At 45.2% G+C, this 23,993-nt stretch overlaps 1 protein-coding gene across 1 annotated transcript; it reads left to right on the plus strand.

Moving 5' to 3' along the window:
* Positions 1–1,680: 1,680 nt before the first annotated feature.
* Positions 1,681–23,993, plus strand: SLC5A9 (solute carrier family 5 member 9). The gene is made up of 14 exons (XM_088536864.1): positions 1,681–1,824; positions 3,058–3,129; positions 5,506–5,610; positions 7,514–7,678; positions 10,401–10,506; positions 10,891–10,971; positions 11,701–11,906; positions 12,690–12,825; positions 13,699–13,806; positions 14,305–14,455; positions 15,241–15,409; positions 15,951–16,166; positions 22,238–22,385; positions 23,723–23,993. Exons 1-14 carry the CDS (start codon positions 1,696–1,698, stop codon positions 23,929–23,931), a joined length of 2,001 nt encoding a protein of 666 aa, XP_088392990.1. The 5' UTR covers positions 1,681–1,695; the 3' UTR covers positions 23,932–23,993.

Raw genomic sequence — 23,993 nt, forward strand, 5'->3', positions numbered from 1 at the left:
GGCCGAAGGGCAGAGGGACATGGAGGGACAGGTCCTGCTGGGGTCAGTGTTAGGAGGTGGAGAAGAGCAGGGCGTTCCTGCAGAGCAGGGAACAGTCCCACTGTGCCACGTGGCTGCCAGCGCTTCCAGGAGAGGCAGCTGGAGTTACCTGTTTGCTGCTGTGCAGACTGCAGGGAGAGGCCCCTTCCTACCTGCCCTGCTGCTGCCCAGAAACCTCTTTACTCCCTCCCTGCTGATGCCAGTGATGCAGAACCTGCTGTTAAATCTCAGCTGTCTCTTCTGCTGTTCCAGTCTGTGAGATCCTTGGCTTAGGGATCTGCATGTGGGTCCTGCACCCCATGGTGGGCTCTGCTTTCCAGCTGGTGCCCTGGGCCAGGCACAGCAGTGGTGCCTGTGTCCCCTGGGGTCTTCTCACCTTGACTGCTGCCCAGGGCTCAGTTTGTCCTTCAACATTTGGTTATTATTATTATTTATTTTTAAGCGCAGTTATACTTCAATACCAAAGTCCAAGATGCTTTTAAAGAGCAGTTGTCTGCAAATTCCAGACCTGGGGGAATACTTCTATTCCCATGAGGTGGAAGGACCCCTCTGAGTGGGACTAGAGCATCCTGCCTGGTGTGGGCATTGGAACAAGGGCTGCTGACAGTCCCTTCCAGCCCTCAGTTTCCTGATTTGCCTCAGCGAGGTATTTTGTGCTCAGCAAAGAGCTTTCACGATTGTGCTAGTCTCAGATCTTTTGTCCTGGCTCTTACCATGAAGAGAAAGACTACACAAGCATGTCATGGCCATGCCGGCCATGTGCTTTTGATTTATTTGCTTGTCTTTCCACTGAAAGCCCACTAGAGGTTTTTAGGGTTTGTCCCTGCATGTGTTCAGGCTAGAAGCAGGTTTACTGTCTAGTGAAAACTGAGATTTTCACTGAATCACAGGACTCTGTCACCAAGCGCCTTAAGGTGAACACAGGTAGACCAAAACTTGGAAAAGCAAAGTTCGCTATAAAGGAATTGAAATATTCTTATTACTAGCTGCCCACATTATGATAACACCAAAGAGACCAAGATTAGTAGACTAGCAGCAGCTTGCACTAGGTGCTAATCAAACACAGAACAAAATGTTTGTTTATTCCTCCAAGAGCTGCCAGTCCAAATGGACTGTGAGCATTTATTTCCACCAAGTATAAAAGGGCCCCTCCGCTCAGCTGGTCACGGTCAGCAGATCCTGCACAAATAATGGAGAACTTACACAGGCATGGCCTAAAAGCCCACACTCGGAAGAAAGAATGACTCCTCTCTTTCTTAACTCAGTTCCTCTTAGGAGGAACTTTCTCTTCTAGGACACTATGGAGGAAAGTGATGGGGAACACAGTGGGGAACAAGATGACCTGACATTTATTGCTTTGCCATCCCAGTGTCCTGGACGGGTAAAAGGGAAGCAGAAGGGACCCTGGTCAGCAGAGAAAGAAGCCCCTGAGAGAGCTGCTCACACTCCAGGGCTGCAGGGAAGCTCTTGCTCATGGGCTGCAGTTCCAAAGCTACGTCGGTGTCCTTCCTGGGCACCTATGAGCCACATTCCTGCCTGGCTCCCGCTGCCCACTCACACCTTCTGCATCCTGTTAATTATTACAAGGGAGCTGAAGGAGGCCAATGTGCACCAAAGTCCAGCGCAAAAGGGAGAACAGGCACTTTGCTCGCAGCCATGAGCCAGCCCACCTCGGCCACCACGGAGCTGCCCGCGCTGCCAGAGGGGACGAGTGCACCCTTCGGGGTGGCCGACATTGTCGTCGTCATTGTTTACTTCGCCTTTGTCCTCGCCGTCGGGATCTGGGTGAGTCCCCAAGGTGACCCGTGTCCTTCTCGCAGTTTACTTCACCTTTGTCTGTCAGGATATGGGGCAGTCTCCAAGGGTTTAGCCCTGCCTAAGGGAGAGCACGTGACCCGCACCGGCCCCTCCTGCGAGCAAAGGTATCTGCCTTCCAAGCGCCTGTGTTATTCTTACAGAACAGGTTTTGGAGGTGACAGGAATCTTCCTTTGAGCGCTCACCCTGACCTCGTTTCCCCACATGGGGACAGCTACATATTCATTTCTTGCATTCCCCAAATGCTCTTCTGAGGTTTGGCTCCATCTCCAGTGTGGCAGCGTAGTCTCAGACCACACCGATGGCAGGGATCAAGGGCAAGAAGGAAGATGGGGTGGCAAGGAGGCAGACTGAAATGAAACCTTAAAAGACTTTTATTTATTATTTGTTCTCCTTGCCTCATGAAGGCCTCTCTCATAGATATCTATAGTATTTTGCTGGTCTGGTTCAGTGGTCGGCCGAAGTGTTTTTCTCATTCCTAAGGGGAAGGAAAAGGAAAAGTAGTTAAATAAGCTCAAACAACCTTCCTCCAAGGCTGGACCACCTGAACTCCAAATGAAGAGAGGCAGAAGCAGCGTATAACCTAGCACATCTAATAGATGTACTGAACAACTTCTAGAGCTGATGCTGAGACCAAACACTCAGGTTTTTTCTGACCCAGTAGTATTGCTGCTAACCAGTCTGGGTACTGCCTGACAGATTGGTGTTTTGCAGCAAACCAGTCTATTACGGTGCCCAACTGCAAAAGCCAAGTGGCACAGACAGCCTCAGTGACACTGGGATTGCTTGCTAGCCTATGGCTCTTGAAATCTCCGTAGTTCCCATGCAGCCCCTAATCGCAGCTGAGTATCGGAGCCACCCCACTGCAGGGCTCTTGGATCACTTGGATCCCCAGCAGTGGGAGGACACTAGGCCAAGGGCTGCTGAAATGGGCTGTGCTAGTTGTCCTTGTGTACAGCTGCATGGCATGCCCAAATTCATTCCTCGTCACGATCCTATGGGGAAGCAACTGCAAACTACTTTTCCATGCCACTCTAAACAGGAGCCCAGTTGGGTGCAATGATGCCTGAAGGAGCAGAACTAGGCTAATGCAAGAGATATCTGAGAGGATGTTACAAGGTTAGTGGAATGAGTGGTTAGTGGAACCCTCTGGCTTGACGGTGGATGCATGAAGGCGCTTACCTTTTTTTGCTGTTTTTCAGTCATCCATACGAGCCAGCCGGGGAACCATTGGAGGCTATTTCCTGGCAGGACGATCTATGACCTGGTGGCCTGTGAGTGAATGACTCCCTCTGTTTCTCTGGTTTAAAAGCAATCCTTTAATAATTCCTACTAAAGGAAACAGGTCTAGCAAAGGGAGCCGGTTCATACGCTTTTTAACAATAGCCTGGAGACATGGGATCCATAAGAAATCATCCCGTGCAGTTTTGCTAATAGGCAGCAACCTGGAGCTAACGGGTCAAAAGGATAGTTTAGCATTTTCAGTTCATTCAGTCCTCACTTTCTCCAGCAAAGTCAGCAAGAAAAATGTTCATGCTGGTGAATGTGTGGGAGCTCTGATAGCACATCTGTGTTTGAAACTCCTTGACCTTAGCCATACAGTTGTCCCCAAAGCCAAGAGAGCACTAGGTAATCTAGGAATCTAGAAAAACGCATTTAGAGATTGAAGAAGAAAATCATAGATCTCTGGACTTGTGATCCAAGCCATATTTAGAGTAAAGTCAACATTATTGACTAACAATGTCAAACTTCAAACCATGAAAGTATAAATCCTCACTATGAAAGAAAAAAAAGTCTGTTGAAGATGCCTTTTCTTGAGAGTGAAAGATACATATTAAAATAATTGAAAATTTTAAAGGAATAAAAATGCCACAGGAATAAATATTCTTTTCAGACAATGCCAAACTCTGTTGCCTTATATCTCTTCAGTGAGTCATGGGTAGTGGAATGCACTTTACAACCAAAACACTTTCTTTTTCCTTTGGATGTGCATTGCTCATAAATTCAATAGACTCAATTTTCAACCTCTTCTATCGATCAGAGACACATACGTATCTCTAAAATCTCTATTTCTTAAATACTTCTGTCTCAGCCAAGTGGCATTTAGTGAAAAACTTACCTTGATATTTTTCTGTAATTAGGAAGGGAAAATTAGAATATGTTAAAATGTAAGTTTCTTATCAATATCTCCTTCTTTTAAAACAAAATTCTCATTGTTTTTGAGTCCAACCCAAATTCAAAGCAACCTCTAATGTTGTTCACTTTTTGATTTTGATTTTTTCAGCTAGAGAGTCAATTCCAGCTCTGCAGATCTTTCTGCAGGTTCAGGTCTTCTTCGTTTTGACCTTGAATATTCAATTTATGTATTTTTTTTTATGGGAGTGACAGATTTCTGCTCTATGTTGGACAGCTTCAGACAAACCCTGACATTATGGCTGCTGCTCCTGTGCTACCATCACCTGTATTTCTGTGTCTGTCTGACGTATGTATCAGGAAAACTGTTTACTTTTCTTGGGAGCTCCAGTCCCTATCCAAGGTGCAAATTCAGATTGCAGCAGCCAGCTCTCTAATCAGGACTTTTCCTAGCAGACAAGAAGGAAGAGCTGCTGGCAGGATTTGCTGTGAGCATTCATACCATATTAATGTTTTACATTGCTCCATAGAGAGAAGCAGGTCAAATTCCATTTTTTTTCCAAGTTGAGCAGTACCAGAGAGTGAAATGCTTTTCATAGAAGATTTGTCTCAAGCAAACTTCCTCTGCAAAGTTAAGCCTCACCTTGTCCTTTTGGTAACTTTTCAGCTGACCATGAGAGGGATTTGGCTTTGGCATACAGAAAGGAGGTGAGACTTTGTGCCAAGTAAAAGTACTAATGAAGTCAGATATTCCTTGGCCTGTGTTTAAAGCACCTTGCAGCTTGCATTCTTCCAATTAGGGGGTCAATGAGCCATGCTAGGGACAGTACTGTAGTTAACTCAAGGCATTAATATATACATAGCTGAGCATCTTTGAACCTACATAGTCAATGAACACAAAAGAGGCATTAGCATTTTCCAATCTGCTACAGAACTGTGTATCTTTGAACCTACATGTGGAAATGAACACAAAAGACTGCATGTTTCTAGGATGTTCCTGCCATGGGTCAGTGATCCCCTTCCTTAGGAGGGGCTCCAAAAGAGCGTTCCTATCACCATGGCTATGTAAACACCACATCGTGTTTAGTGTAAAACTTAAAGAAGGAAGTATCTCTGCAAGCATCATAGAGATTGAGCCCAAAGGGTCAGCAAGATTGGAGAAGGCTAGTTGTATAACAAGGAAACAGAGAAATATATCATATTTTCTGGTCAGTGAGGTGTCTGATTTGGCTACCACCAAACTTCCCCTCCCTGACAGAACTAACATATAGCTAAGGAGACCATTGCCAAAGTGAACTCTGACTCTGTGATTAAGGAAGGCAGCAAACACACTCTTTTAAAGACATAAATATGTAAGGTCTTTTTAAGAAAGTGGGGAGAAAACCCAACTTCACATTACTGTCCAGACACTTACTTGAAAGGCTTGCACCAAAACAGAAATTCCTCAAAATGACTTTCTGTTTTTGTTTGTTTGTTTGTGTTTGTTGGTTTGTTTTTGTGCCTGTGCTGTGTTTCAGATCGGAGCGTCTCTGATGTCGAGCAACGTGGGCAGTGGTTTGCTCATTGGCCTGGCGGGCACTGGAGCAGCTGGGGGCCTTGCTGTTGGGGGCTTTGAGTGGAATGTAAGAGTCAGCTAAACTGGCAACTAAAATATCACAGTTTATAAAAGGGCTGGGGAGGTTGTCTCCACAATCAGCTGCCAGCAGGATCGGAAATGCCAGGTTGTCAAACTTCAGGGGAGAGACCTCCAGAAATTGAGACAACTTTAAAGCATGACATCTTAATTTTACTGTAAAGAGAACCCACTTATATTATTAGCTCTCTGACCTTCCTACATGCACACAGGCCATGTTTTTCAGCTTTAGTCTGCTGTCATCGAGACTGAGATGAAAGATACTGTATGCCAAAAAGGTACTTGGATGATCGCAGGATTCTGGAAACAGTGACTTTGAAAACAAGGCATCATGTGCTGCTAAATGCAGTCTAAAGCCATGAGAACTGGCAACACAGTATTCACCTGTCATCTTCTGAAATGTGACATCTCTGAGTTGAACATCTGGGTGCGAAGGCAGGTCTCATTCTGCCCTATTGAAATAACCAGGGAAATTGCCACCGACACCACACGGAGAATGAAAACCAGGCCCTTTGTGTGTGATGCTAATGAAATTTCTCAGCTGCAGTGATGAGGACTGAGATTAGAGCCAGCCTCACAATACGCATCACTCACCTACCTCTGTATCTCCTGTCTTTATCAGCAGAGACTGCTAATAGTGCCCAATACTTGCCAAGCACAGGCAGGACCCACCAAGGCTCTTTCCTGGTGTGTGCATTCACTGCAGCTGTTTTTCCTAAACCATTAGGATCACCTTCAAATGTTTTGTGAAGAACCCAGAGCCTGCATTCAGGCTGATTCCTGTAGAATATATCAATATTACTGTATTTTAAGTAGAGCTATGCAGATCCTTTTAGAAACGCATGAAGACAGTAGATTGGATTTTAGCAAAAATCTTAATGAGTTTAGATTCATTTCTTTGAGACTGGGAAGAACCTTAGGATATTATTCCTCTTTTTTTTTGTTGTTTTTGTTTTGTTTTGTTTTGTTTTAATCCTGCAGTGTGGGACACTCAGCTGTGGAGATGAGGGGCAGCTATTGGCGTCTTTTACCTAAGTCTGTCTGAGGCACTGCAGAGCCCTTGCTGTTCTCTTCAGTCTCTCACAGCCATTGTCCCCAGGGCTCAGTTTCATTTCTGACAATTTAAATGACTAATCTAAAGAAAATCCAGACTAATAAAAGATACTCGGATGAAAGGTAATAGCCTGAGACATCCAGGAGGTGGGGCTTGACAGTTTACTAGCTTTTATATAAATTAAAGATCTCCTGTTTTGGCTTTTGCTGGGTTTTAGATGAGAAATACATGATTGGAGATGCCTTTTTGCTTTCTAAAAGAGTCTTCACCTGTAGCAAAGAAACCAAACTGCCCTTGATCTGCCTGACACTGAAGCAGATCTGCTTCACTCTGAAGAGAGAACGCCCTGGTAGAGTCTTGCTGTTGCTTATTTTTATGCTCCACAGGGAGAGTCTGTTGCCTCAGCCTCATCACTTGCTAATCAAGCAACAAACAGATGCTCCCATCCTTCTCTGAATCACTTAACTCTTCATCACCACAGCAGCAATGACTGCAAAGGCCAGCAAATACAGCACCTCCTTTTAGACGCCCATAGCAACAAAATACATCATCTTGCCAGAGGCACAAAGATGGAACAGGATGTGTCACCCTGTGAAAAAGAGGCAAGGGACTTAGGAGGAAAAGTTCAAAGTTTATAATTCTATTGCAATAATTCATCCATCATCTTATGTTCTGAGCGGAGACAAAATCCTATGTGCATTTCCCAGACTGTTGCCCAAATATATTGCCTAAGCATTGCATCTTTTTGCTCTCTCAGGGTCTCCTCTGAAAGAAAAGAGGAGACAGAAGTTCCCAAGTGTTGAATCATGTGCATTTATTTTGTCTTTCTCATTACCAGGCTACCTGGGCGCTCCTGGCTCTCGGCTGGATCTTTGTGCCTGTTTACATCGCAGCAGGAGTGGTCACTATGCCAGAGTACCTGCAAAAGAGATTTGGAGGGCAGAGGATTCAAATCTACATGTCCGTACTGTCCCTCATTCTCTATATATTCACCAAGATATCCGTATGTATCCAATTGAATGCAATCCTTCTGTTTAGGACAGACATTCCAGGGCTTCCTGAAACAACGCAGGGCTGCTCAGAGATAACTCAGATGTCCTTGAAAGGACCAGCTCAGCTATTGGAAACAGTATCACTGTGTTAGTGTGCTGCTTTGCTCAAGTAAATACCTGCCTCTGCATTGATCATGGAGACCTACCCTGCGAGAGAGAGGAAGAGAGCCCTCATTAAACAGCAATGCACAGTGAGAAATTTACGGGGATATGGCAGCTAATTAATAAACAGTATAAATATCATGGGTCTCTGCCTGCTTTTACCCATCCGTCAGAGCAAGCCTTAGACAATGCAGACAGGAAGAGTCGCAGCATTTCCCCATCTGAGGATTTGGCAGGCTGCATGTTGTAAATGTGAAATTCTCTTTAAATTACCGTAAATCTGCATTGTCCTGGTGATTATTTTGATGTTGTTCTTGTAATTGAGTTTTCAACATTATTATATTAATGCATTACAGTTACTCCTATCTCTCTCTGTCATTTGTGTTGTATGGTAAAAGGGAGATAGGTCTGAACTTAAGACAAAGCTCAGCATCCTTTCTGGTTTGCTTGCTCCCTGCTGGTAGCGTTGTACCCTGCTGGTAGCGTTGTACCCTGCTGGTAGCCAAAAAACAGTGTTAACTGTTGGGTAATTCCTTTTATTTTAGTGTCATGGACGCATATGGAGATTTTACGCTCAGAAATTTGATAAGGATTACCTGTGATCCTGGAGGGAGAGGACTGTAATTTGGAATCCATTACAGGGACTGAAAATGTCTGTCCTTTGTCTCCAGCTGATTGCTCCGTGTCCAATCCAAGTTAGTTCTGACTGGACTCGGGCAATGTTTTTGATGTTGTTCTGTCCCACAATACATATGTGGCACCCACATGCTTTTGGAGGCAAATCTCAGTGTCTTTCTCCCAGGCTGGGCTACATCTCAGGCCTTGGGAGATGTGCTTCAAAGTGCTAAATGAGAACCTCACTCACTAGACATTCATGCACGTGGATCTTGAGGAGCACTGAAGTGAACAGTGTGAGAGCACTGAACACATTTCCCCCTTTAACAGCAAAGTTCTGGTCGTGTCACTCATTGCTGCTACCACTCTCTCCCAAATGCTTTGCTCTGCAGGATAGAAACATTGCCTAAAATGAGGTCTTGCAAAGAGAAATTTGGAGCAGAACTGGGTGCATGCAGAGTAACTGGTCTTTCCTGCCATAGCACAGCGCTGTGCACGGCCAGGCACTAGATAGGCATGGTGAAAAAAGACCAGTATTTCAATATGACCTTCATCAGCCAGTGCCTTCCAGAGCAGGGCCCTGGCCCTAGTCACTGCTGTTTTGTCTCAGTAGTTTCTCCTCTCTGCAGCTAATTCACGCGTGGCTGATGGATGTGGCTAGTGGAGTTTATGGGCATGGCAGATGCTTTCTTTTAAGCACTACCTCTGTGTGCAGAGAGCTCATTTAGTGCCTCACTGGACAGCAGGCAGTTGGTTACAAAAAGGATTTTTTCCCCTTTTGTTTTTGATCAAAAATAAGTTAGCAACAAGGGCACTGTAGAGTCCTTCCTGCTTGCAAGGAAGAAGAGAGAACTGAATAAACAACATTGTCAAAGGGGCAGCCCTGTGTGGCTACAGAGCTCTTTGCATTTCCTGCTAGGAAGTCGAAGGCCAGAATAGAGAGTTGCTTTTGTAGTGTCCTGACTTTAGAGCATGTCTCAGAATTACAGAATCAAGAGGTGTACTTGGTGCTTGCTTTCCAGGTGCTTATTGTGGTACATAAAATAGCAGCTCTTGCCCCATTCCTTCTGTCTCACTTTGCAAATGTCTTTTCCTGTGTCATATCATGTTTACAGGTGTCCTTCAGGTTGATTTCCCAACACATGCACATCTCCCATGTCACCTTCTGCATCTGCAAGATATTTATCTGCATAATTTTATGTTTCTCTCAGACTCTGGTTTCTCTCTCTTTGTTAATAAGTCCAATCAAGGTGAAGTCTGTGGGGATTTCTGTATGTCTGCTAAGGCCCTGAGCAGCAGGTATAACCAGTTTTACTGGAGTCACTCCAGCATACTGAGCTATACAAACAGAAAAGCAGGCTGATGACCATTTTAGATAAAACATCCAGGCCACAAGATATAATGATTCATCAGGGGTCTCTCAGACTCAGAATGTCTTTTGGCCATGAGGCCACCAGGCCACGGTGATGGGAAGAGACTGGCTTGTGCTACTCGCCCCAATTTCCTCATGATTCTGTCCCGTAGAGACCTGGACTCAGTTCAAAGGCTCCAAGGGCATGGGGAGCTTTCCCATCTGTTGCTGACTCCTCACAGATCTCTTCACAATCAGTAAACGATGTGTCCATTTCCACCAATAACTTTCTGTGCCAGTGAGGAACCGTACCATGAAGACTGCCTGTAAGAAAGTTATTATTTTGGTAGTTTTGTGGTCCCTTGATCTGCCCCAGCTTCCAGAAACCGAGAGCTGTGACCTGGAGGAGGAATATTCTTTACATTGAGTTGAAGAAGATCCACTACCAACAGCCCCCTACTCTCTCCTCCTTTTCCACTGCACCTTCGTGGTGTCCCTTGTCATTGTTTTCAGCCTCAGAGGACTGCACATTGCTCTATTAGATTTCACTTGATTGAAACATTACTAAAGTCAGACCTGCTTTGTTCTTTTTTATTCAATTCCAGACAGACATTTTCTCTGGAGCATTGTTTATCCAAATCTCTTTGGGCTGGAACCTCTACTTGTCCACTGTGGTTTTGCTAGCAGTGACTGCTGTCTATACTATAGCTGGTAAGTAGTTGACTTTAGCAGCAACTCCAGAAGCTGGAGCCTAGAATGTTTTCCCTTTCCTTTATATGGAAAAGTATTCAGGTCCTGATCTGTGGCAAAGGTTCCTCTGGTTGTGTGTAGTATCTGCACTGCTGAAGACCAACTGTTGAAGACCTCTGACTATTCCCTTCTTCTCTCCTTGCCCAGGGAGAAATCAGTATTTGGAGAATGTCACTATTTTCTAGAGTTTCTTAATGCAAATACTTCTGGTTTCCCCTGTGCAGTTAGATGCCAATCCAGTTTTGCTCTCCTGAATGTGCAGAAATGAGTCAAGGAAAACATTTTACCAGGAGGTGCCAGTTTCCAGGCACCCAAGTTAACGTTGTGTCTCTTTTCTCCTGACAGGTGGATTAACAGCTGTGATATACACAGATGCACTGCAGACACTGATCATGGTGCTGGGAGCTTTGGTGCTCATGTTCATTGGTAAGAGGATCTTGGTGGCATCAAGATCACCCTTTCACGTATGTCTCAGAAATGGGCTTTAATAATTCACATAAGCGGTGCTGGCACAATGGGTTCTTGCTCTCCTCCCCCAGCAAGTCAGTCTTGCTTCCCCCTTTGCACTAACTGTATGCAGGTGAGGTTCTGAATAAAGTTCTCTTGACTGTTTGGGTTTACCTGAAGTATCCAAAGAGTTTGCAAAACTACATTCCTCAGAGCCAAGTGCTACTGTCACTGTGCTCTTATAAACTCAGGATAATTCATCTGACTTTCCTTGTTGACTTTCGGAGTTATTGTGAATTCACCTGAGTGTAACTAAGTACTAAGGAAAAAAAAAAGATAAAAAACTGAGAAACATCATTCTTTGCTTTAAGCCTTCTTGGCAAACAAAAACAGAGATGCACCTTGTTTCATTTCATACCTTCCTGCTCCAGCTTTTGGAGGATATTTAAGCAAAGACCAGATTCTGAGGTCATCAGGGGGATTAGGATCATGGAGATTTTCTTGCATTGATCATCTTCCAAGATGCACTGTTAAAACCACAAGGACAGTGGGTAAAATCCAACTGATTCCTGCACAAACCTTGTCTGCCAAAGGCAAGGGTGGGAGGAAAAAAAGCTATGAGAGGGTGATAGAGAAGAATCATGACACTCAGATAAAGGAATATCTTTGCAGGAGGCACCAGACCTTAAATCACTATTTTCTTTTCAGGATTTGAAAAAGTTGGCTGGTATGAAGGACTTAAGGAGAAATACAGCATGGCTGTACCAACGGTCATAGTCCCCAACACAACTTGTCACCTCCCACGTGCAGACGCCTTTCATTTGTTAAGGGATCCGATCACAGGAGACATTCCTTGGCCTGGCCTTATATTTGGCCTTTCGGTGCTGGCTCTTTGGTGCTGGTGCACTGACCAGGTAAGGTGCTTCTTCCTCCTCTCTTCAGGCAAACTTCTGAGCTGGTATTTCCAGGACACTCCTCAGTTTGTAGATCTATGAGCTGAAACTTGTGTGGGAGTCACTGCCTGGATTACTGGACTAGACCAGAACAGCTCACATCTTCCACCCTCTCAGCAAGCCTCTAACTTTGTGCATTTAATAATGTGGGAAAAGTATTATTTTTAACTGTCTTTATCCCACTGATAGCTGGTGAGTGTTGGAGAAGGGGGTTATGCAGTTAATTTGACAAGGAGGTGGAGGAACTGCCTCTGCAGTGGCTTTGTGTGGACCCTCAGGCAAGCCGCTCATATGCCAGCTCATGTCAGTTTTCTTATCCCTACCCAAGCAACAAACAAGGAAAAATGTATTTGCTTCTCAGGAAGATTGCTTTTGTGGTTCAAGGTGAGGTAGTCACCAAAACCCACCACTGCACTTTTACTAAGCCCACTTCATTCCTTGCTTCTTGCTGCTGTGTGAACTGCTGCATAGCGGCTGTGTCCTCAGTCCTCAAGGTAGCTTCATTTCAGTCAAGGGTGAAATGATTCCTGTAAAGGAAATTTCCATGCTGCCCTCTCCTCTAGCCTGTGCACTGAGCAGTGGCAGCAGGCTGCAGTCAGCTGAGATGGGAAAGCTGCCACTGGCATGCAAAACACCCTGGGACCCTGCTGGATGAAAGTCATCCACGAGAAGAGGAGAGAGGGGATGGATCCTGCTGTCTCTGCGGTGCTTCTGCTTACTCCCTGTGCCTTTCACCAATTTCAGGTGATAGTCCAGAGGTCTCTCTCTGCCAAGAATCTCTCCCATGCCAAAGGTGGATCAGTGCTGGGAGGGTATTTGAAAATCTTCCCAATGTTTTTCGTTGTCATGCCAGGAATGATCAGCAGATCTCTCTACCCAGGTAGGTCTTGCTGTGTTTCTAGCACTGTTAGGCTTCAGTGCCTCCCCTGTCCTCGTAGTCCTGCAGGCATACTCATATAAATTGCTGCTGTGCTCTGATGTTCTCATGACCTCTGTCCACTCCCACTGCTCCCAGAGTAGGAGAAGTCTTTGGGAATACCCACACTGGGCTGTTGGAGACATATAGCTCCATGCTGTGACATTGCATGCATCTGCCTAACTGGAAAAAGTCAGTCTCCAAAATTTGCTGGATCTGCAAGTCCTATGGAGTATGTCTGTTTGTTAGGTATTTGGTCAGAACTATAGCAATCTGCAACACAGATTCATGCAATTCCTGGTGGATTTTGCAAGGCCACTTAATCCCTCCCTTGGGGAAGAGCAAGAATTCTCCTCATGTTGTCTCCCAAAGGACACTCATTGCTGCTTTCTTTAGAGCATTCTATTTCATTGAGAGAGTACCCTGGTTAGGAACACCAGTTTGGAGGAAAACCTAAGTGCTTCTAGTGTTTTGCTTCCAGACTTCTTCAAATAGGAGTAAGTCAGTGTGCAACATTCTTGGTAAGCCAGATGACTGGCTCATAGAACCAATTAAATTCCTACAAAGAAAAAATCAGCAAGGGTTGCAACCAGGTAACATTCAGCATGTTGTATCTATACCTTAAAAAGAAAATTGCAAAAAAATCATCTTGTAATTTCATCTTCATTTCATAGCATATAATGTTCTTCACCTCAACTCAGTCTAGCAGCGTTTACATCTATGCCTCTGAATTTGTAGGAAGCCACAAAAGGCATCAAGATTTGTTCTCTTGAGTTATATGTCCTGCAGTTGAAGATGCTTTACACTGACTTCTAATTATTTTCCTGTCTCTGACAGATGAAGTAGGATGTGTGGACCCAAACATCTGTAAAAAGGTCTGTGGAGTTGCAGTGGGTTGTTCTAACATTGCCTACCCTAAGCTCGTGATAGAACTTATGCCTGAAGGTAAGAAACCTTATATGTGCAGAGGTGGGCTTGAGATAAGCAATGCAGGGTGGGATTAGACTGCCCTTATCCATCATAAAGATGAGGAATTCTTTTTCTGCAGTCTTTAGCCATTTTCTTCTGTAACCTAGTGGAATATGTCTGCATGTGTTTACACAACAAAAGAGATGATAGTGAGTCTGGTAAGAAAATGGAAAGTACCATCTGAAAAAGATGATGGAAGAAACAAAATATCTTCTGATTTTTCAACTAAATTGTTTGGTTGCTACATTTTTGAGATATGTGTGTGACACCTGCATTTTAAAAAAGAAAATGCCAGAGGTTTTTTGTTTGTTTGTTTGTCTGTGTGTATATGTAAGACGTGGGAGCTGGTGCTTAGAAAGTGCCGGTATCTTGGCCTGAACCAGGCCAGCGATCAATTAAGGCTCTGCTGCAGCACACACTGCTGCTGCTGGAAGGCAAGAGGTTTGCTTCTGATTTTCATTCCTTTTAATGCAGGGCTGCGGGGTTTGATGATCGCTGTGATGATGGCAGCCCTGATGAGTTCCCTGACCTCCATCTTCAACAGCAGCAGCACCCTCTTCGTTATAGACATCTGGCAGCGGATCCGCAGAAAGGCTTCAGAGCAGGAGCTGATGATTGTGGGCAGGTCCTTACATTTCTTTATGTCTCATTGCTCTCATCATCTGTTTTGACTGCACTGTTCCTCAGTTTGGCTCACTGAGAAAACCCTCATGCCCAAAACATAAAACAGGAACAGCACAGCCACAGAAAGAGCATTTTGTTTTCCAGGATGCAGAGAATTGCATACTTCATGTCCGTAAGCTACTGACAGGGAAAGTACCTCTTGTTCAGCAATATGGGGAAAGCTCTAAAACACTCAGTGAATACATGGAGGAGGGTGTCGTATGCACCTGGGACTCCAGAAGTAATTTAATAAACAGCAAATGCACTGGTATTTGTCACAACACTAGAACTGAGCATGTTATCTGCCTGGAAGAGTGGTAGAAAGTTGCTTAATGATCATAAGCTTCCAGCTCCCTATCTCCTTTGCATACAAGAGACAGTGCTTTGAAAACAGCTTCACTCTCTAGGATGCACCAGGCTGGGGGCTTGCAATGACCCAGCACATGGCAGAAAGGCTCCATACAGAACCACCATGTCTTTGTGGAGCTCCCATACAAGCTGACCAGCAAATCCCAGCACAGACCTCTCTGAAATACAGCAAATGGACTTTGGAGATTGGTTGTACATTGATTTCCACAGGAGAATAGTTTTCTTTTATGTTTTTCTTGAGATTTCTGCCTGAGGAATCTGTGGATTTTTTCTTAGGAAATTCCGAAAGCAATCAGAAGTGTGGTTTGCTGCAAAATTTCATTTTCTGGAGGACTCCATCACCTACAGAGTTAATGTGCTTTTATCTTCATCTTGCAGAGTCTTTATCCTCATCCTCGTGGTCATCAGTATTCTCTGGATCCCCATCATTCAATCAGCCAACAGTGGCAAGCTCTTTGACTACATTCAGTCTGTAACCAGCTATTTAGCCCCACCAATCACAGCTCTGTTCATCTTGGCAATCTTCTGCAAGAGGATTAATGAACCGGTAAGTGGAGGGCCATCAAGCAATTGATACACATGTTTGATTTTAATAATAATAATACTATCTCATTATTTAAGTTTGGAGTCTCTTTAGACACAAAGCTACCCCCACTAAAGTGTGACAACTAGAAAATATTCTCCTGACATCCCATAGTGGAACTCTCTGGTGCTTGGAAGTTTGCTTCCAAGAAACCAAGAAGCAAGTGATGCTTCTTGGCAGTCTCTGTTAAAAGAACAAAAGCCAAAGTTTCTCCATCCCTGAGGGATAGTGTCTTGGGGTCTGACTAGAGGCATGTTGCTAGGAAGAGACTCTTGCATTTTCTGCACTCTATCTGTTCCATGTTCAAGGACAGAAAGAGAAAATCAGTATTTTTAACTGAAAACTTCCTCCTTTGATGCATGTCAGTGTGGGATTCCATCAGGCATAAAAGATCGTAGTCTAAGAAAAGAGCTGTATTAAAAAAAAAGAAAAAGAAGAAAGAAAAGATCAACCAAAGCTAACATGTGCAGTGACCTCTTTTTTTTCTGTGCTTGCCTTTTCTCAGGGTGCTTTCTGGGGTCTCATGGTTGGACTGGCTGTTGGTCTCATTCGGATGATCATGGAGTTTGTTTATAGCACACCCTCATGTGGGGAGGAGGACAGAAGACCAGCTGTGCTAAAGGACTTGCACTACCTCTACTTTGCGCTCATCCTCTGTGTCCTCACTGCCATTGTCATTGTCCTTATAAGTCTTTGCACCCCTCCGATCCCCGAAGAAAAGGTAAGAAGTGGCCTGCGATGGCATCTTTTTCTTAGAGTTCTAGTTTGGTTTCCAAAAATGGGTAAAACTTGGCCTTTTCTCTTCCTTGCATGGTTGAGAAATGATGCGTAATGCATATGCTGCAAAGAAACACCTGTTCCTCAGCTTTTTATTTCCCAGGTCTTACAGTGTTAATGCTTCCTGAGGCACTGAGCGCTTGAAATTGAGTGTAAGTTCCCATGCTGTGCCTGGAGCTGGGCAGACACTACAACCCGTCATAACTGGAATAAAAAGGAGAAGAAGAAGGGGGAAGGAGGGAAAATCATATTACAGATGGCTGCTGAGGAGGAATTAAATATATCTAATTGTAGCATCTACCCTGTTTCAGCAGAGCCAGCATCAATCTTGCTGGCAAACAAGATTAATACCTCCTGAACATAGGCATTTAGGAAAATAACATTTTGTCCCAATGTGATCTCAATTACATTTAATAACTTTGAGTCAGGCACAGATTTCTTTTACTTAACAGATTTAAAACTGCACAGAGTTTAGAGGCTTTATTTACTAACACCTTAAAGCAACTATTCCTTTTCCTAAGTCCTAAAGCAGCTGTCAATATAACAAAACTGCCATCTTCCGAAGAAAGGTTACAGAGTAAAACTGTAAAATTAAAAAACACTTTTTTTCCTTTCTGTCTAGCTTCCTAAAGAGATAAGGGTGATGCTCTCATAGCAGTTCTCTCTGCTGCTTCCTCATAGCTTGTGAAGCATTAACCAGCTCCATCAATGTTTGATTGAATGGTAGTGGTGTCAAAGATCCACAGCTCCTGAAGATTACATGAAAGCAGGCACTCAGATAGGGAAGAGAAAGAGACTTTTTGAGCCTGTGTTGAGATACAGTCTCAGCTTTTATTAGCTATCAGAGGATCCACATGGGATAGAGAAATACTGGCAAGGAGATGCCATTAGTTCTGCTGCTTAGGGGATGACTTGTTCACTTCTGCTTGGGGCTGGGCAGATGGCTGCCAGCAATTAACTGCTGTGGTTTAATGAGTTTCCACTCATGAGCTGACCTGTGATAACTAAACATGTGCAGTGCTCCCTGCCCACAGTAACAGCAAGATAAGATGCATTAGTGTAGCACTGGCAAAGAGTGAACATCACACCAATAGTGCAGGAGATGACAAACTGGCCATTGCACCTACAGAGTTTTTACCACTCTCAGTGGTACAGAAGCAATTAAAACACATTTTAAAAGTTGGAAGGAATAATAAAAAAACATGTAGAGTAATGGAAAATGAGACAAAATGCAACATGCATTTACCAAAACTAGCGTATTCCTGCCTAATCTGATTTGCTAGACAAAGGAAGCTTGGTCTATCATATCTAGCTGGATTTTATAAACTATATATAATACCATATGGGATGTGATTAGCTACATTGAGGAGGAGCATGATTAGCAAAAGAAGTATCTGGCTTGGAGGATGTTACCTTTTGGTTGATGTTATCTAGCCATTTCATTAGTAACGATGTTGCTAGACCCTCCCTAACTTTGTATGATTGTTGTTTATGATGATGACCCGAAATCTCACAAAGAAAGAAATGCATGAGCCTAAATCCTGACTTATTAAATTGGGCTGATATTAAAAGAGATAAACATGAACAGAGGGTCTAGTAAAACTAAGGGCTGTTACAAATTGAAAGCTCAGCAAGCGGAACTGCCAGACAACTGAAAAATGCCCAGAGAGTGTCTCTTAGTAATGGGATGAGCAACTACTATAATGGCATTGAGGTAAAACAGATACTGCATAGAATGGTCCTCTAAGTAGAAATAGATGAGTTTGGAGCTACTGGACTCAGAGGACCTTATTGACATACTTCTCAAAAAGCCAATGCTTTTCCAAAAAGTGGTCAAGTTCCAAAAGGTTCCAAAAGGACTGGTAATTGTCCAGAGAGGATGGCCACCAGGGAGAACATTTTTTCCCTCTTTACAAGTCTCTGTAGGACTGTAGAAGTCTGCCCATAATTGGTTTTAGTCTGTTTTCCTTTAAGTTCCTGCTGTTCACCCCTAATCTCCATGGGAAAGACCTGACCTTAATCCTCAGAGAATAGTCAAAGCAGTGTTTTTTAACCTGAGGTAGATGCCGGTATAGGGGGGTTGCTGCCTGTCTGCCATGTGTCTGAGAGGACAGCATTAAATTCAGCAGCTCTCATTTTTCCCTCAGTCAGACTCACTCCAGCCTTTGCCGTGGACATGAGCCCTGGTGTCGGGTCGCACCGTTGTGCGCGGTGGAGCGGGCTCCCGTGCTGTCCTATCCATGCGTTGGGTGCTGCTGAGGTACCACCACACACGGGGGGTGTCTCCTGGTCTCACGTCACTCTATGCTGTGCTGAAATGCCTGAAGGACAGAAAGGTTGCAGGGAGGAAAGGCAGAAGGTGGATATCAGCATGGACAAGTCAGAGTCTAGCCCTCTGGGTAGAGACTAGCATCCGAACTTAATCTTTTACTACAGGCAAAGTTGAGTTTCTCTTTGTTTTGCATGTGAGCGGGCAAACTTGTGGTGAAGAGCCCTCACATCCCTGTGATAGTGGCTGGGGGGACTAAGGAATGCCTTCGCCAAGGATATATGGAGATTATTCCTGGCTCTGCCCTTTCCGGGCTCTGAATGCTTGGACAGCTCCCTGAGTGAACTCCGGATATTCCCCCACAGAAGTCGCATGGGGATAGTTCTGCTGGCTCTTATCTGCACACCATTTTGAGATAAAATGATGAAAGACACTGTGTAAGAGTTAGCAGTTATGCCATTTATTTTGCCAAGCAAAAGGAAAAGAAAAACAAACCAAGAAAAAAAAATGTAAGGAAATATAGTGATAGATCAGACCTCAGCAGATGTAAATCAGCATAGCTCCACTGGGCTCAAAGACCAGGAGCAGCTGTTGGGCTCAGTTATGCCACTTTACACCAGCTGAGGATCTACACTGTACAGCTTTAAATATTGAGTCTCAATGCTTTGCAGATAGCAAATGGGCAGAAGGAAAAAAAGAGATTTGTATCTGATGTTAGAGCAGTACAGTTAATGTGCCTGGCTTTAAATGAATTACAATCTGAGAACTGCAAGCTGTAGCATTTTCCCCTGCTGTTTTGGACACTCTCCCATCCCTGTGGTGATTGATGCTGTGCTGGAAAACAAGTATGCAAGGAATTTGTTTGGTATGCTCCAGAGTTCATATGTCTTCATTGTAGATAGTCCATATTGTGTCACGCCGTCCTTGAAAACCCTGCAAAAGAGCTTACAATTAAATTTAAGACTGTGAAGCTGAAACACAACTGTCAGGTGCCAGATGGCATTTTGGAACAGAAGGATTTATTCTAGTTTACAAACAACAAAAGAAAAACTTTGCTGAGTTGTTGCAAACTCCCTTGTCTGAGAAAAATGTAGAGGGGAAAAGGAAGAAAAACAGTCCACAAAATGCATGGCAAAACAGTGCCACGCAAGCAGGTCACCTACCTAGGGATCAGGGCTTAGGTTTTTCTGTCAGGCTGATGGAGCAGAATTCCAGCTGTTGTGTTCCACAGTCAGAAATGTTTTACCAGTGTGCTGAGGTCTCCTTTAGGTACACAGCCCAAGCCTGACTACGTAGTGCAGCCAGTTTTGACATGCCCAGCTGGCCTGAACCTACCCCATGCACTCCTGAGGTTCTGAATCTGGGCAGGTTCAACCTCCCAAAGCATTGCTTAGTGCCACTGAGAGCAGAAACTGGTTGACTCCTGTGGAAACCAGGCACTCCCAGAGAAGCAAATCAGCCACTTTGCCCAGCAAACTCTGGCATGGATCCTGGCTCAGGTACACAGCCCTGGTGGTGCCCTGGTGGCAGAATGCCAGTCAGCAGCACCTCCTGCACCAGGATCTTGAAGCACTTTGTGAATGTTCTGCTGCTCTTCCCACCACTGCTGAATTGAACAGGTAGAGATGAGGGTGACTTGGGCTGAGGGGACATCCTATGTGCCCTCATTTGGCTCTGCTCATGTTGTTGCATGGCCAGGAGCTCTGCAGCACAAGAGAGACACCACAGGCTGCCAGGGGCAAGCCCCGAGTGATGGGAAGAAGCAGCTCTTGGTGTCCTGGCAGCTCCGATCATGCAGAGCTTCCCCTTTGAAAGCTGCAGACGGGAACACGCCTGTACCCTCCTCCTCTGCTCCCAGCCCTGGAGCCCTGGTGTTAACGGTGAATGCCTAGTGAGTGCAGATCCCCCAAAACCACCCACCACGTCATCCCTGCATCCCACACACACCCCTGGTGTGGCTGCTCACAGCATCCATAGGGACATGGGGCTCCCAGAGCAGTGCTCGTATGCAGCAGCGTTTCTAAAGTCCCCGTCAATTATGCTAAAGCAGTTCCCCCATCAGCAGTTCTCTTTATTTATTTATTTGCTCGCTTGCTTTCTCCACATATGCAAAATGTGCTCTCCCCTTCCTCCCCCTCCTTCAACCCTGCCTGCTTTCAAGTTTGTGCCAAGGCGGTGTAATGAGTCTGGTAGTCTGTGGCAGTGAAAAGCTGCCAGCCAGCCCTGGGTGATGGAGAAGGGGGTAAAGAGGGACCACAAGGTACTTACCTGGCCCAAACCCACCCCAGGGTGGGTTGAAGCTGAAGCACATGGAGACTTCACTGATGAGTGTCCATGGGTCCCTCCTGCTCTCCGTGGACAAGGGCTGGGGTGCACAGCTGCCACACTTGTGGACTGCCCCCACCAGCCGTCCCTGGGGCAAATAAAAGCTGAAGAAGGAAAAGAGTGAATGAAAGCAAATCTGGCAGCCCATCGCTCTGCACATACTTGAGGCAGGAGAGCACATCTCAGCTGAGAGCGTTACTGATGGTGCCTAAGCACCGTGAAGGGCGTCTCAAGGCAGGAGAGGGTCAGCTAAGCTCCCTCTGGTACTAAGTATGTTTGGAAGCAACAACTGCTATGCTGAAAGGAGGAAAAGGGTATGTTTTAGTGCCTGCTTTTCTAGCACCATTCTCCTCACTCTGGAGGGGTCAGCAATTGTGGGCCTGGCTAAGACAGACTCTAGGATTCCTGGATACTGGGTGGTTACTGTCAAAAAGCCTGTCCTGGGTAGGTAGATGCTGATATGCAATAAGGTATCACAGGCATCTGTGCTGCTTTCAGCACCTACCTGGGAATTGCTCCCATCTGGCAGAGTCTGAGCCCCAGGGAAACTCCAGTTCTGGCAGGTGTCACTTCGATGGGCAAAACCAGCCACTCAGTGACATATATGCAGAGGTGGGAAAAGAAAAAAAAAAGTTTCTCGAATTCTTTAGTACACTGAAACTTTGCTAGGTTCCAGTGACATTTCCCAACTGATTAAAAAAAAAAAAAAGGAATCCTTGAGAGAGATGAGGATCATCAAAATCAAAGCAATTTAGCACATCGTGACAAGAAAGATTAGCCCTGCCCAATGTTCATCTTGGTTGAAAATGATTTAAATAAAGCTATAAATCTTCTGGAAATTATGCAACGTTTTGTGTCAGCTGGAAACTGCTGCCTAGATTTGTGTGTGTAAAATTCAGAAATTAAACTCACGTTACTTTGTAAGTGACCCATTTGAGGTGTTCATCTCCATACGGGCAGAACAAGGAGCTCCCCCTGGATAAGCACAGGACTTCTTTGGCTGATGTGTGGTCTCCAGTGCAGCTTCGCTTGGTGCCATCCTGGGGCTGCGGTGCAGCGCGGGCAGGTGAGGGGGACATGCTATGGACCGTGTCCACCTCTTCCAGGCAGCATTGCTTGGTGTGAGCCTTGCTGTCCTGCTTACAGAGGTTGGGAAAACACTGGTGGTATCAAGCTCCTTGGAGAGCCATGGCCAGCAGAAAGTCAAGGTGGGTCTTTGAACCCTGGGGTGGCACCGACCGCCTTTGCCAGGGTGAGGGCATCTGCACTGAGGGGAGGTGGGCGGAAAGCAGGGGAACATCTTGGCACTGGAGCAGCTTCCAGCATCTTCTCACACCTTTGGCCCACAGCCAGAGATGGTCTGGTTGGCCAGTTTGGGGCTGGCAGGCACTAACCTGTTGGCTCTCCATCCCTCTGCACAGCTGGCTTGCCTGACGTGGTGGACCCGCCACAGCAAAGCGCCCGCCATCGACCTGGAGAGCTTCAAGAGCGAAGCAGCACAGATCAACCTGGCCAATGGAGAGAGCAGCGTGGTGGGAAGTGCCGAGCTGGGGGACGAGGAGCAGCCAGGTAGGGCGCCCGGCCGCGAGCCGCACGCCTGCTGCTCTGCGGGCTCTGCCGAGGACTGTTTGGTTGCCCCGGGGCACATCCACAAGCCTCTCTTCTCTCATTTACACTATACCACCTATGCTGTTACCCTCAGATAAAAACCACGGTTAAGACTCATACCCAGATCACTTAAGTAGCTGCTTGCCCAATGCAGTGTGTTGTTTAAAAAGGGGAAGACAAAGCAACAAATGAGCTTGAAGAGCTGTCAGGAAGGATGAAGAGAGCAGGAGATGCTACATCTGCAAGTGTTTTTCAGAGTACCCAGAGGTTTCTTCAGCAAAGCCATCAGCAATTTCTTTTTTTTTTTTTGATTTTTGAGCTTAACTGTCCAAGGTCACAGAGCAGAAACACTCAGAAGAAGGGCACATACACAGGATACATACACAGGACTGTCACTCTTTCCTTTAGCTAATCAAAGGGATACCAGCACCAATTACAGCCAAACTAAACAGAAGTGAAGCACTAAAGAAAACTTTTTTTTATTATTATTAACAGAGTAAGTTTGGGCTTAAATTGCATGCAGTTCTTCCGCATTATTTATTATTTCTTATCAATTTCTAGTTCACCTAATTGGCTTGTCTTTCTATAAGTGAATGTCTTGGTAATTTGATAATTAGTAGTGATGGGAGCGGAAATGCAGAACACAGCAGCTGACAGTTTAATGAGTTTTTTTTTTTTTTTCTTTCTAGTAACACATTTTTGGAGGCCTTATGACATTCTACCTTTCAGAGAAAGTCATATTTGGAAAGAGCACCCAGTGAACTATACATAGCATTGGGCTAACAATTAAAACATATACTTCACCTGGCACATCACGTGTAATAGATAAGCCAGGTGATCTATAAACACACCACCATGCTTTCAGAAATTTGTGACTGTGGATGGAAGCCTGTTTGGGAAGGGAAGAAAAATGTTCTGTTAATTAAATAACGAATGATCCAGGTCACAATCAAGGCACAGTATAAAGGTCGTGCTGTAGATGATCCAGAGCTTCCCTTCCCTTTCCTTTTCCCTTTCCTTTTCCCTTTCCTTTCCTTTCCTTTCCTTTCCTTTCCTTTCCTTTCCCCTTCCCCTTCCCCTTCCCCTTCCCCTTCCCCTTCCCCTTCCCCTTCCCCTTCCCCTTCCCCTTCCCCTTCCCCTTCCCCTTCCCCTTCCCTTCTCTTCCCCTGGGGTCTCTTCCCAGCCCAGGTGCAGGTCAGACCTCATTGCAGATTGCCCACTGCACCTCCAAAGTGGAGGAGCACGAGAGGAATCACCAGCTAAGGGTTAACACCCATTTTTCCACCCTTCTCTCACAGCAGCCAAGCTTCCTTGCTGGAAAATGCTCTACTTCTGGTTCTGTGGACTATCCAGCAGCCCCGTGCCCACACTGTCGCAGGAGGAGAGAGCTGCCCTGGAAAAGAAGCTCACCAGTATTGAGGAAAAACCCCTGTGGAAGAACATCTGCAATGTTAATGCTATTCTCTTGCTGGCCATTAATGTCTTTCTGTGGGGCTATTTTGGCTGAGGGTGGGGAAGCAGCACGTGTCTTTGGTTCCTCTCACTGGTCCTCGTCTTCTCCAATCTGGT

The sequence above is a fragment of the Tinamus guttatus genome, unplaced genomic scaffold (assembly GCF_059628265.1).
Source record: "Tinamus guttatus ecotype Peru unplaced genomic scaffold, ASM5962826v1 Tinamus_guttatus_pri_ptg000044l, whole genome shotgun sequence".
NCBI classification, from domain to species: domain Eukaryota; kingdom Metazoa; phylum Chordata; class Aves; order Tinamiformes; family Tinamidae; genus Tinamus; species Tinamus guttatus.